This window comes from Zonotrichia leucophrys, unplaced genomic scaffold (assembly GCF_028769735.1).
Source record: "Zonotrichia leucophrys gambelii isolate GWCS_2022_RI unplaced genomic scaffold, RI_Zleu_2.0 Scaffold_49_388800, whole genome shotgun sequence".
In the NCBI taxonomy this organism is placed as follows: Eukaryota; Metazoa; Chordata; class Aves; order Passeriformes; family Passerellidae; genus Zonotrichia; species Zonotrichia leucophrys.
In genome coordinates, this window is record NW_026992254.1 from 201,114 (window position 1) to 215,041 (window position 13,928).

Genomic DNA, 13,928 nt, shown 5'->3' on the forward strand with positions numbered 1-13,928 from the left:
ACCCCAAAAAAGAGTCAAAAATGGGAATTGAGGGTTTAATTTCCACCAACCCCAAGGTTCTCCAGACAGCTCCTAAATGCTTAATTAACCCCTAATTAGCCTTTGCTAATTACCCCGGGACTGTCGGCACCCTGGAGCCACCATGGAGCCACTAAAATCCCAAAAAAGACCCAAAAAAGACCCAAATCCCCCAAATTCTTTAGCAGCCAAAAATGGGAGTTCAGGGTTTAATTCCCACCAACCCCAAGGTTCTCCGGACGTGCCCACAGCGCTTTAATTACCCCTAATTAGCCTGTGCTAATTACCCTGGGACCGTCAGCGCCCTGGAGCCACCATGGAGCCGCTACAACCCCAAAAAATATTCAAAAATGGGAGTTCATGGTTTAATTCCCACCAACCCCAAGGTTCTCCAGACCTCCCCAAAGTGCTTAATTAACCCCTAATTAGTCTTTGCTAATTACTGTGGGACCATCAGCATCCCAGGCCCACCACGGAGCCACTAAAATCCCAAAAAAGACCCAAATCCCCCAAATTCTTTAGCAGCCAAAAATGGGAGTTCAGGGTTTAATTCCCACCAACCCCAAGGTTCTCCGGACGCGCCCATGGCGCTTTAATTACCCCTAATTGGGCTGTGCTAATTAGAGCGGCAGCCGGCCCTGCTGGATGTCGCGGAAGGCGGCGCGGCCCAGCGGGACGTACGAGCGGCGCGCGGCGTCGCGCACGAACAGCCGGTCCCCGACGGCGCCGGGGTCGAAGCCCTCCTGCACCAGCTGGGTCTTGCACTGCTTGAAGGTGCCCGTCACCTGCAGGGCATCCTGGGGACAGCACAGAGGTGGCACCGGGTCACCAACCTTGGTGCCAGGTGGCCATCATTGGCACCAGGTGGATCCCCATTGAGATAAGGTGACCACCATTGGCACCACGTGACCACCATTGGCACCAGATGACCAACGTTGGTGCCAGGTGGCCACCTTTGGGACCACGTGGCCACCATTGGCACCAGGTGACTCCCATTGGTGCCAGGTGACCACCATTGACACCATGTGACCATCATTGGCACCAGGTGACCACCATTGGCACCAGGTGGATCCCCATTGAGACAAGGTGACCATCATTGGCACCAGATGACCCCCATTGGCACCAGGTGGCCACCATTGGCACCAGGTGATCATCATTGGTGCCAAGTGACCAACGTTGGCACCAGGTGACCACCTTTGGGACCATGGGACCACCATTGGCACCAGGTGACCTTTAGGGGTCGAAGCCCTCCTGCACCAGCTGGGTCTTGCACTGCTTGAAGGTGCCCGTCACCTGCAGGGCATCCTGGGGACAGCACAGAGGTGGCACTGGGTGACCAACCTTGGTGCCAGGTGGCCATCATTGGCACCAGGTGGATCCCCATTGAGATAAGGTGACCACCATTGGCACCAGGTGGATCCCCATTGGCACCAGGTTGATCCCCATTGAGATAAGGTGACCATCGTTGCCACCAAGTGACCATCATTGGCACCAGGTGATGCTCGTTGGCACCAGGTGACCACCTTTGGGACCAGGTGACCCCCATTGGCACCACGTGACCTTTAGTGGTCAAAGCCCCTGCACCAGCTGGGTCTTGCACTGCTTGAAGGTGCCCGTCACCTGCAGGGCATCCTGGGCACAGGGACAGGGGCACCGGGTCACCAACCTTGGTGCCAGGTGGCCACCATTGGCACCAGGTGATCATCATTGGTGCCAAGTGACCAACGTTGGCACCAGGTGACCACCTTTGGGACCATGTGACCACCATTGGCACCAGGTGACCCCCATTGGCACCAGGTGACCTTTAGGGGTCAAAGCCCTCCTGCACCAGCTGGGTCTTGCACTGCTTGAAGGTGCCCGTCACCTGCAGGGCATCCTGGGGACAGCACAGTGAGGGCACCGCGTCACCAACCTTGGTGCCAGGTGGCCATCACTGGCACCAGGTGGATCCGCATTGAGACAAAGTGACCACCATTGGCACCAGGTGACCACCATTGGCACCAGGTGGATCCCCATTGAGACAAGGTGACCATCGTTGCCACCAAGTGACCATCATTGGCACCAGGTGATGCTCGTTGGCACCAGGTGACCACCTTTGGGACCATGTGACCACCATTGGCACCAGGTGACCTTTAGGGGTCGAAGCCCTCCTGCACCAGCTGGGTCTTGCACTGCTTGAAGGTGCCCGTCACCTGCAGGGCATCCTGGGCACAGGGACAGGGGGGCACCGCGTCACCAACCTTGGTGCCAGGTGGCCATCATTGGCACCAGGTGACCACCGTTGGCACCAGATGACCAACGTTGGTGACAGGTGGCCACCTTTGGGACCACGTGACCCCCATTGGTGCCAGGTGACCACCATTGGCACCAGATGACCAACGTTGGTGCCAGGTGGCCACCTTTGGGACCACGTGACCCCCATTGGTGCCAGGTGGCCACCTTTGGGACCACGTGACCACCATTGGCACCAGGTGGCCAACGTTGGTGCCAGGTGATCCCCATTGAGACAAGGTGACCATCATTGGCACCAGACGACCCCCATTGGGACCAGGTGGCCACCATTGGCATCATGTGACCACCATTGGCACCAGGTGGCCACCTTTGGGACCATGTGACCATCATTGGTACCATGTGACCCCCGTTGGCACCAGGTGACCACCATTGGCACCAGGTGATGCTCGTTGGCACCAGGTGACCTTTGGGGTTGAAGCCCTCCTGCACCAGCTGGGTCTTGCACTGCTTGAAGGTGCCCGTCACCTGCAGGGCATCCTGGGCACAGGGACAGGGGGGCACCGCGTCACCAACCTTGGTGCCAGGTGGCCATCATTGGCACCAGGTGACCACCATTGGCACCAGATGACCAACGTTGGTGCCAGGTGGCCACCTTTGGGACCACGTGACCACCATTGGCACCAGGTGGCCAACGTTGGTGCCAGGTGGCCACCTTTGGGACCACGTGACCACCATTGGTGCCAGGTGACCACCATTGGCACCAGGTGACCACCATTGGCACCAGGTGACCAACGTTGGTGCCAGGTGGATCCCCATTGAGACAAGGTGACCATCATTGGCACCAGACGACCCCCATTGGCACCAGGTGGCCACCATTGGCATCATGTGACCACCATTGGCACCAGGTGGCCACCTTTGGGACCATGTGACCATCATTGGTACCATGTGACCCCCGTTGGCACCAGGTGGCCACCATTGGCACCAGGTGATGCTCGTTGGCACCAGGTGACCTTTAGGGGTCGAAGCCCTCCTGCACCAGCTGGGTCTTGCACTGCTTGAAGGTGCCCGTCACCTGCAGGGCATCCTGGGCACAGGGACAGGGGGGCACCGGGTCACCAACCTTGGTGCCAGGTGGCCACCTTTGGGACCATGTGACCACCATTGGCACCAGGTGGATCCCCATTGAGACAAGGTGACCATCATTGGCACCAGACGACCCCCATTGGCACCAGGTGATCATCATTGGTGCCAAGTGACCAACGTTGGCACCAGGTGATCCCCATTGGCATCATGGGACCACCATTGGCACCATGTAACCCCCATTGGCACCAGGTGACCTTTAGGGGTCGAAGCCCTCCTGCACCAGCTGGGTCTTGCACTGCTTGAAGGTGCCCGTCACCTGCAGGGCCTCCTGGGCACAGGGACAGGGGGGCACCGTATCACCAACCTTGGTGCCAGGTGGCCACCTTTGGGACCATGTGACCATCATTGGCACCAGGTGGATCCCCATTGAGACAAGGTGACCACCATTGGCACCAGGTGACCAACGTTGGTGCCAGGTGATCCCCATTAAGACAAGGTGACCATCATTGGCACTAGATGACCCCCATTGGTGCCAGGTGATCCCCATTGGCACCACGTGACCAATGTTGGTGCCAGGTGGCCACCTTTGGGACCACGTGACCACCATTGGCACCTGGTGGATCCCCATTGAGACAAGGTGACCATCATTGGCACCAGGTGACCACCCTTGGGACCATGTGGCCACCATTGGCACCAGGTGACCCCTGTTGGCACCAGGTGGTTCTCTGGATGAACTCTGAAGTCCCCTCCAACCCAAACCCTTCCATGATTCCATGAGTTCCACCATTCCATGAGTTCTGAAGTCCCCTCCAACCCAAACCCTTCCATGATTCCACCTGGCCATGGTGAGAGCTGGAGGAACTCCAAAATCGTCTCCAACCCAAACCATTCCATGACTCCACCAGGCCATGATGGAACTGGATGAGCTCTGAAGTCTTCTCCAACCCAAACCCTCCCATGACTCCATGAGTTCCACCATTCCGTGAGTTCCAAAGTCCCCTCCAACCCAAACCCTTCCATGATTCCACCTGGAGGAGCTCTGAAGTCTTCTCCATCCATAACCATAATCTGGCCATGACCAGATCTGGATGGACTCCAAAATCTTCTCCAACCCAAACCCTCCCATGATTCCACCTGGCCATGGTGAGAACTGAATGAACTCTGAAGTCTTCTCCAACACAAACCCTCCCATGACTCCACCTGGCCATGATGGAACTGGAGGAACTCTAAAGTCTTCTCCAACCCAAACCCTCCCATGATTCAAAACCTGGCCGTGATGGAACTGGAGGAACTCCAAAGTCTTCTCCAACCCAAACCCTTCCATGATTCCAAACCTGGCCATGACCAGAACTGGATGAACTCCAAACTCTTCTCCAACCCAAACCCTCCCATGATTCCATGAGTTCCACCATTCCATGAGTTCCAAAGTCCCCTCCAACCCAAACCCTTCCATGATTCCACCTGGCCATGACCAGAACTGGATGAGATCTAAACTCTTCTCCAACCCAACCCCTTCTATGACTCCACCAGGCCATGATGGAACTGGATGAGCTCTGAAGTCTTCTCCAACCCAAACCCTCCCATGACTCCATGAGTTCCACCATTCCGTGAGTTCCAAAGTCCCCTCCAACCCAAACCATTCCATGATTCCACCTGGAGGAGCTCTGAAGTCTTCTCCATCCATAATTTGACCTGGCCATGACCAGATCTGGATGGACTCCAAAATCTTCTCCAACCCAAACCCTTCCATGATTCCACCTGGCCATGGTGAGAGCTGGAGGAACTCCAAAATCTTCTCCAACCCAAACCCTTCCATGACTCCACCAGGCCATGATGGAACTGGAGGAGCTCTAAAGTCTTCTCCATCCATAATTTGACCTGGCCATGACCAGATCTGGATGGACTCCAAAATCTTCTCCAACCCAAACCCTCCCATGATTCCACCTGGCCATGGTGAGAACTGAATGAACTCTGAAGTCTTCTCCAACCCAAACCCTTCCATAATTCCATCCTGCCAATGATGGAACTAGAGGAGCTCTAAAGTCTTCTCCAATCCAAACCCTCCCATGACTCCACCAGCCCAAGATGGAACTGGATGAACTCAGAACTCCCCTCCAACCCAACCTTCCCATGACCCCCCACCCCAGGCCGTGATTGGCCGTTCCAGCGCCGGCCCCGCCCCCTGCCCCGCCCACCTGGATGCGGACGAATCGCGGCGCGGCGTAGGCGGGCAGCGTCTCCTGCGTGAAGGCGAAGAGCTGCTCCCCGTCGAAGGCGGCGCCGTCCCTGAGGCGCACGGCGGCCATTCCGCAGCGTCCCTCGCACCCTGCCGGCGTCACCCGCTGTCACCTGGGGCCACCATCACCCTGGGGTCCCCTTTTTGGGTGGCTTTGTCCCATTTCGGGGTGGTGCTGGAGCTCATTTGGGGCGAATTCTCCCAATTTTGGCCTCCTTTGTGACCCAACCCCAGCACCCGACCCTCGCTTTGGGTGACCAAGCCCCGTTTTCACCATTTTGGGGTCGTTGTTGGGGATGTTTTGGGCTCAAAACACCTCAGAAATCCCTTTTGGAGCTTCTTGGTGGTGGCTGAGACCACCTGGGACACCTCACCCAACTCAAGGTCCTTGTTTTGGTGGCTGAGACCATCTGGGACACCTCAAACCCCCTCAGGTCCACCTGGGGCCCCCTCACCCCCCTCAGGTCCACCTGGGGACACCTCACCCCCCTCAGGTCCACCTGGGGACACATCAAACCCCCTCAGATCCTCATTTTGGTGGCTGAGACCACCTGGGGACACCTCACCCCCCCAGGTCCACCTGGGACACCTCACCCAACTCAAGGTCCTCATTTTGGTGGCTCAGACCATCTGGGACACCTCACCCACCTCAAGGTCCTCGTTTTGGTGGCTGAGACCACCTGGGACACCTCAAACCCCCTCAGGTCCTCGTTTTGGTGGCTGAGACCACCTGGGACACCTCAAACCTCCTTAGATCCTCGTTTTGGTGGCTGAGACCACCTGGGACACCTCAAACCTCCCCAGGTCCACCTGGGACACCTCACCCACCTCTCAGGTCCTCGTTTTGGTGGCTGAGACCACCTGGGACACCTCAAACCTCCCCAGGTCCACCTGGGACACCTCACCCAACTCAAGGTCCTTGTTTTGGTGGCTCAGACCATCTGGGACACCTCAAACCCCCTCAGGTCCTCGTTTTGGTGGCTGAGACCACCTGGGACACCTCAAACCCCCCTCAAGATCCTCGTTTTGGTGGCTGAGACCATCTGGGGACACCTCAAACCCTCTCAGGTCCTCGTTTTGGTGGCTGAGACCCCCTGGGGACACCTCACCCACCTCAAGGTCCTCGTTTTGGTGGCTGAGACCACCTGGGACACCTCAAACCCCCCCAGGTCCACCTGAGGACACCTCAAACCCTCTCAGGTCCACCTGGGGACACCTCAAACCCTCTCAGGTCCTCGTTTTGGTGGCTGAGACCACCTGGGGACACCTCAAACCCCCTCAGATCCACCTGGGGACGCCTCAAACCCCCTCAGGTCCTCGTTTTGGTGGCTGAGACCACCTGGGGACACCTCAAACCCCCTCAGGTCCTCGTTTTGGTGGCTCAGACCACCTGGGACACCTCAAACCCCCTCAGGTCCACCTGGGGACACCTCAAACCCTCTCAGGTCCTCGTTTTGGTGGCTGAGACCACCTGGGGACACCTCAAACCCCCTCAGGTCCTCGTTTTGGTGGCTGAGACCACCTGGGACACCTCAAACCCCCTCAGGTCCACCTGGGGACACCTCACCCACCTCAAGGTCCTCGTTTTGGTGGCTGAGACCACCTGGGACACCTCAAACCCCCCCAGGTCCTTGTTTTGGTGGCTGAGACCATCTGGGACACCTCAAACCCCCTCAGGTCCACCTGGGACACCTCAAACCCCCTCAGATCCTGGTTTTGGTGGCTCAGACCATCTGGGACACCTCAAACCCCCTCAGGTCCACCTGGGACACCTCAAACCCCCTCAGATCCTGGTTTTGGTGGCACTCACCCGGCACGGCCACGCCGTAGACGTTGACCTCCTGGATGAAGCTCACCAAGGCCAGCGTGGCCTCCACCTCGGTGGTGGCCACGTTCTCCCCTTTCCACCTGGGGAGGAGAAGGGATGGAGCCGTCAGCGGTGTCACGGACACGTTCCGTGAGAAACCCTTCTGCCAGGATCTCCTCTCCTGAGGAGAGGAGCAGCTTCAGCTTCTCCAGCTTTGCTGCTTTGGGGTGGGATCTGGAGAATCTTTTATCAATGTGTGAAATTGGTTTTGAGTTGATGACCAATCATAGCCCTACCTGTGTCGAGGCTGTGAGCAGCCACAGATTTTATCACAGATTTTATCATTTTATCACTTTTCCTTTTCCTTTCCTTTCCTTTCCTTTCCTTTCCTTTCCTTTCCTTTCCTTTCCTTTCCTTTCCTTTCCTTTCCTTTCCTTTCCTTTCCTTTCCTTTCCTTTCCTTTCCTTTCCTTTCCTTTCCTTTCCTTTCCTTTCCTTTCCTTTCCTTTCCTTTCCTTTCCTTTCCTTTCCTTTCCTTTCCTTTCCCTTCCTTTCTTCCCTTCCCTTCCTTTCCTTCCCTTCCCTTCCCTTCCCTTCCCTTCCCTTCCCTTCCCTTCCCTTCCCTTCCCTTCCCTTCCCTTCCCTTCCCTTCCCTTCCCTTCCCATTATTTATTTCAATTATTTAATAATTAATATATTTAATATATAATATTAATATTATATATATCAATATTAATAATATATACTATTTCTATCATAATATATTAATTATAATATAGTATATATTTATATTATATAATTAATTATGATTATCATAATATACTAATAATTAAATATATTATTACATTTCAAAAATGTATTATTAAATAAAATAGTATATTTGAATAATTAATATATTTACTATATAATAATTGTTTATTAATTAACAATTATATAATAATTATGTTAATTATTAAATTAAATACTAAATGTATTAATTTTAAAAAATAGTATATTTGAATAATTAATATATTTACTATATAATAATTATCTAATAATTACCAATTATATCAGAATTATCTTTAATAATTAATAATTTTAATATTTAATTTTGATTTAATGTCATAGATATAATGATATATTCATATGTAATTGAATGTAATGTAATATAGTATAGTATAATGTCATGTAATGTAATGTAGTATAATATAGTATAATATAATATAATGTAATGTAATGTAGTATGATATAGTATAATATAATATAATATAATATAATATAATATAATATAATATAATATAATATAATATAATATAATATAATACAATACAATATAATGTAATATAGTATAGTACAATATAATATGATGTAGTATAGTATAATGTAATGTAATGTAATGTAATATAATATAATGTAATATAATATAATGTAATATAATATAATAATATCTAATATAATAATATCTAATATAATAATATATTGTAACATAATATCATACTATATCATAATAAATCATAATATATCATAATATATTAATTTTCTTTTCATATAATATCTACCACAAAACAGAAATGACCCTTCTGCCCCATGGTCCAGGTTCTCCTCTCCTCCCTCACCCTGGGCCCCCAGACCCCGCCCGAGGAGGCCCCGCCGTTACCGGAAGGTGTCTCCGACGCGGTCCTGGAAGTAGACGAAGCCCTGGCTGTCCATCACCAGGAGGTCGCCGCTGTTGAAGAAGGCGTCGCCCTTGGCCAGGACGTCCCTCAGGATCTTCTTCTGCGTCTTCTGCGCGTCGCCGGCGTAGCCGTGGAACGGCGCGCTCTTGGTGATCTTCATCACCAGCAGCCCCGTCTCACCTGGGCGAGCACCGGCAAGGTTGGAGATCAACCAATGCCTGCCGTGGTTTATCCCGCGGTTTATCCCGTGGTTTATCCCGTGGTTTCTCCCTTGGTTTATCCCGTGGTTTATCCCGTGGTTTCTCCCTTGGTTTATCCCGTGGTTTATCCCGTGGTTTATCCCGCGGTTTATCCCGTGGTTTATCCCATGGTTTATCCCGTGGTTTATCCCATGGTTTATCCCCTGGTTTATCCCATGGTTTATCCCATGGTTTATCCCGTGGTTTATCCCGCGGTTTATCCCATGGTTTATCCCGTGGTTTATCCCACGGTTTATCCCATGGTTTATCCCGCGGTTTATCCCGTGGTTTATCCCATGGTTTATCCCATGGTTTATCCCGTGGTTTATCCCGTGGTTTATCCCGTGGTTTATCCCGTGGTTTATCCCGTGGTTTATCCCGTGGTTTATCCCGCGGTTTATCCCGTGGTTTATCCCGTGGTTTATCCCGTGGTTTATCCCGTGGTTTATCCCGTGGTTTATCCCGTGGTTTATCCCGTGGTTTCTCCCGCGGTTTCTCCCGCGGTTTATCCCGTGGTTTATCCCGCGGTTTATCCCATGGTTTATCCCATGGCTTATCCCATGGCTTATCCCGCAGTTTATCCCGTGGTTTATCCCGCGGTTTATCCCGCGGTTTATCCCGCGGTTTATCCCATGGTTTATCCCATGGTTTATCCCATGGTTTATCCCGCGGTTTATCCCGTGGTTTATCCCATGGTTTATCCCGTGGTTTATCCCGCGGTTTATCCTGTGGTTTATCCCGCGGTTTATCCCGTGGTTTATCCCGCGGTTTATCCCGCGGTTTATCCCGTGGTTTATCCCGTGGTTTCTCCAGTGGTTTATCCCATGGTTTATCCCATGGTTTCTCCCTTGGTTTATCCCACGGTTTATCCCGTGGTTTATCCCGTGGTTTATCCCGCGGTTTATCCCGCGGTTTATCCCGCGGTTTCTCCCGTGGTTTATCCCGTGGTTTATCCCATGGTTTATCCCGTGGTTTATCCCGCGGTTTATCCCGTGGTTTATCCCGTGGTTTATCCCGCAGTTTCTCCCTTGGTTTATTCCACGGTTTATCCCGCGGTTTATCCCGTGGTTTATCCCGCGGTTTATCCCGTGGTTTATCCCGTGGTTTATCCCGTGGTTTATCCCGTGGTTTATCCCGTGGTTTATCCCGTGGTTCATCCCGTGGTTTATCCCGGGGGTTCCCATTGGGTGGGTGGGCGCCCCCCGCCCTCACCGGCCTTGGTGGGGATGCAGAGCCCGCGGTGGTCGCGCTCGGGCTCGTCGCGCTCCACGTTGAACCTGATGAGCTCGAAGGGAGCGAAGAGCTGCAGGGAGGGAGGGAGGAAGCTGCGGTAGAAAGGGGGATTTTCCCTCCCATGGAAAGTTCCAGAATTTCCTTCCTCTGGAAATTTCCTACCCATGGAAATGTCCAGAGTTTCCCTCCCGTGGAAATTTCCAGAATTTCCCTCCCATGGAAATTTCCAGAATTCCTTCCATGGAAATTTCCAGAATTTCCCTCCCATGGAAATTTCCAGAATGCATTCTGTGGAAATGTCCAGAATTTCCTTCAGTGGAAATTTCCAGAATTTCCCTCCCATGGAAATTTCCAGAGTTTCCTTTCTGTGGAATTTTCCTTCCCGTGGAAATTTCCAGAATTTCCTTCAGTGGAAATGTCCAGAATTTCCCTCTCATGGAAATTTCCAGAATCCATTCTGTGGAAATTTCCAGAGTTTCCTTTCTGTGGAATTTTCCTTCCCGTGGAAATTTCCAGAATTTCCTTCAGTGGAAATTTCCAGAATTCATTCAAGGGAAATTTCCAGAATTCATTCTGTAGAAATGTTCAGAATTTCCCTCCCATGGAAATTTCCAGAATGCATTCTGTGGAAATGTCCAGAATTTCCTTCAGTGGAAATTTCCAGAATTTCCCTCCCATGGAAATTTCCAGAGTTTCCTTTCTGTGGAATTTTCCCTCTCGTGGAAATTTCCAGAATTCATTCAGTGGAAATGTCCAGAATTCCTCTTGTGGAAATTTCCAGAATTCATTCTGTGGAAATGTCCAGAATTTCCCTCCCATGGAAATTTCCAGAGTTTCCTTTCTGTGGAATTTCCCTCCCATGGAAATTTCCAGAATTCCCTTCAGTGGAAATTTCCAGAATTCATTCAAGGGAAATTTCCAGAATTCATTCTGTAGAAATGTCCAGAATTTCCCTCCCATGGAAATTTCCAGAATTTCCTTCAGTGGAAATGTCCAGAATTTCCCTCTCATGGAAATTTCCAGAATTCATTCTGTGGAAATTTCCAGAATTTCCCTCCTGTGGAAATTTCCAGAGTTTCCTTTCTGTGGAATTTCCCTCCCATGGAAATTTCCAGAATTCATTCCATGGAAATGTCCAGAATTCCCTCCCATGGAAATGTCCAGAATTTCCCTCCCATGGAAATTTCCAGAGTTTATTCCATGGACATTTCCAGAATTTCCTTCCCAAGGAAATGTCCAGAATTTTCTTCTCATGGACATTTCCAGAATTTCCTTCTTGTGGAAATTCCTGTGGAAATGTCCAGAAATGTCTCAACCACGGCTCAGCCAAGATTCAACCAAGATTCATCCAAAACTCAACCAAGATTCATCCAAGATCCACCCAAGTGTTTGCTCCACCACCAAGAGCTCCATCCAAAACTCAACCAAGATTCATCCAAGATCTAACCAAGGGTTTGTTCCACCACCAAGAGCTCCATCCAAGATTCAACCAAGGTTCAACCAAGTGTTTGCTCCACCACCAAGATTCATCCAGAACTCATCCAAGATTCATCCAAAACTCAACCAAGATTCATCCAAGATTCACCCAAGTGTTTGCTCCACCACCAAGAGCTTCATCCAAAACTCAACCAAGATTCATCCAAGATTCAAGCATTTGCTCCACCACCAAGAGCTCCACCCAAGACTCAACCAAGGTTCAACCAAGTGTTTGCTCCACCACCAAGATTCATCCAAAACTCATCCAAGATTCATCCAAGATCCAACCAAGTGTTTGCTCCACCACCAAGAGCTCCATCCAGAACTCAACCAAGATTCGTGCAAGATTCACCCAAGTGTTTGCTCCACCACCAAAATCTCCATCCAAGATTCAACCAAGTGTTTGCTCCACCACCAAGAGCTCCATCCAAGACTCAACCAAGATTCATCAAAAACTCAACCAAGATTTATGTAAGATTGATCCAAGTGTTTGCTCCACCACCAAGAGGTTCATCAAAACTCATCCAAGACTCATCCAAGACTCAACCAAGATTCATCCAAGATTCAACCAAGTGTTTGCTCCACCACCAAAAGCTTTATCCAAAACTCATCCAAGATTCAACCAAGACTCCTCCAAAACTCAACCAATATTCACCCAAGTGTTTGCTCCACCACCAAGATTCATCCAAAATTCAACCAAGACTCATCCAAGATTCAACAAAGATTCATCCAAGATTCAACGAAGTGTCTGCTCCACCACCAAGAGCTTCATCCAAAACTCAACCAAGACTCAACTAAGACTCATCCAAAACTCAACCAAGATTCATCCAAGATTCACCTAAGTGTTTGCTCCACCACCAAGAGCTTCATCCAAAACTCATCCAAGATTCATCCAAGATTCAAGCATTTGCTCCACCACCAAGAGCTCCACCCAAGACTCAACCAAGATTCACCCAAGTGTTTGCTCCACCCAAAACTCAACCAAGATTCATCCAAGATTCAACAAAGTGTCTGCTCCACCACCAGGAGCTTCATCCAAGACTCAACCAAGACTCATCCAAAACTCATCCAAAACTCAACCAAGATTCAACCAAGTGTTTGCTCCACCACAAAGAGCTCCATCCAAGACTCAACCAAGGTTCAACCAAGTGTTTGCTCCACCACCAAGAGCTCCATCCAAAACTCAACCAAGATTCGTGCAAGATTCTCCCAAGTGTTTGCTCCACCACCAAAAGCTTCATCCAAAACTCAACCAAGATTCATCAAAAACTCAACCAAGATTGATGTAAGATTGATCCAAGGGTTTGTTCCACCACCAAGAGCTTCATCAAAACTCATCCAAGACTCATCCAAGACTCAACCAAGATTCATCCAAAACTCAACCAAGTGTCTGCTCCACCACCAAAAGCTTTATCCAAAACTCATCCAAGATTCAACCAAGATCATCCAAAACTCAACCAAGATTCACCCAAGTATTTGCTCCACAACCAAGATTCATCCAAAACTCATCCAAGACTCATCCAAAACTCAACCAAGACTCATCCAAGATTCAACCAAGTGTTTGCTCCACCACCAAGAGCTCCATCCAAAACTCAACCAAGATTCGTGCAAGATTCTCCCAAGTGTTTGCTCCACCACCAAAAGCTTCATCCAAAACTCATCCAAGACTCATCCAAGATTCACCCAAGTGTTTGCTCCACCACCAAAAGCTCCATCCAAGATTCAACCAAGTGTTTGCTCCACCACCAAGAGCTCCACCCAAAACTCAACAAAGATGCATCAAAAACTCAACCAAGATTTATGTAAGATTGATCCAAGTGTTTGCTCCACCACCAAGAGGTTCATCAAAACTCATCCAAGACTCATCCAAGACTCAACCAAGATTCATCCAAAACTCAACCAAGTGTCTGCTCCACCACCAAAAGCTCCATCCAAGATTCATCCAAGATT

At 50.4% G+C, this 13,928-nt stretch overlaps 1 protein-coding gene across 1 annotated transcript in view; it reads right to left on the reverse strand.

The window, feature by feature from the left end:
• Nucleotides 1-280: 280 nt before the first annotated feature.
• The window catches only part of SLC27A5 (solute carrier family 27 member 5), a 21,802-nt gene continuing 8,154 nt past the window's right edge, over nt 281-13,928 (reverse strand). Inside the window, exons 6-10 of the mRNA XM_064737350.1 lie at nt 10,482-10,572; nt 9,012-9,210; nt 7,380-7,477; nt 5,529-5,659; nt 281-815 (exon numbers count right to left, since the gene is read on the reverse strand). Coding sequence (XP_064593420.1) covers nt 639-815; nt 5,529-5,659; nt 7,380-7,477; nt 9,012-9,210; nt 10,482-10,572 — 696 coding nt within the window. The 3' untranslated portion in view covers nt 281-638. The remainder of the gene's footprint in view (nt 816-5,528; nt 5,660-7,379; nt 7,478-9,011; nt 9,211-10,481; nt 10,573-13,928) is intronic.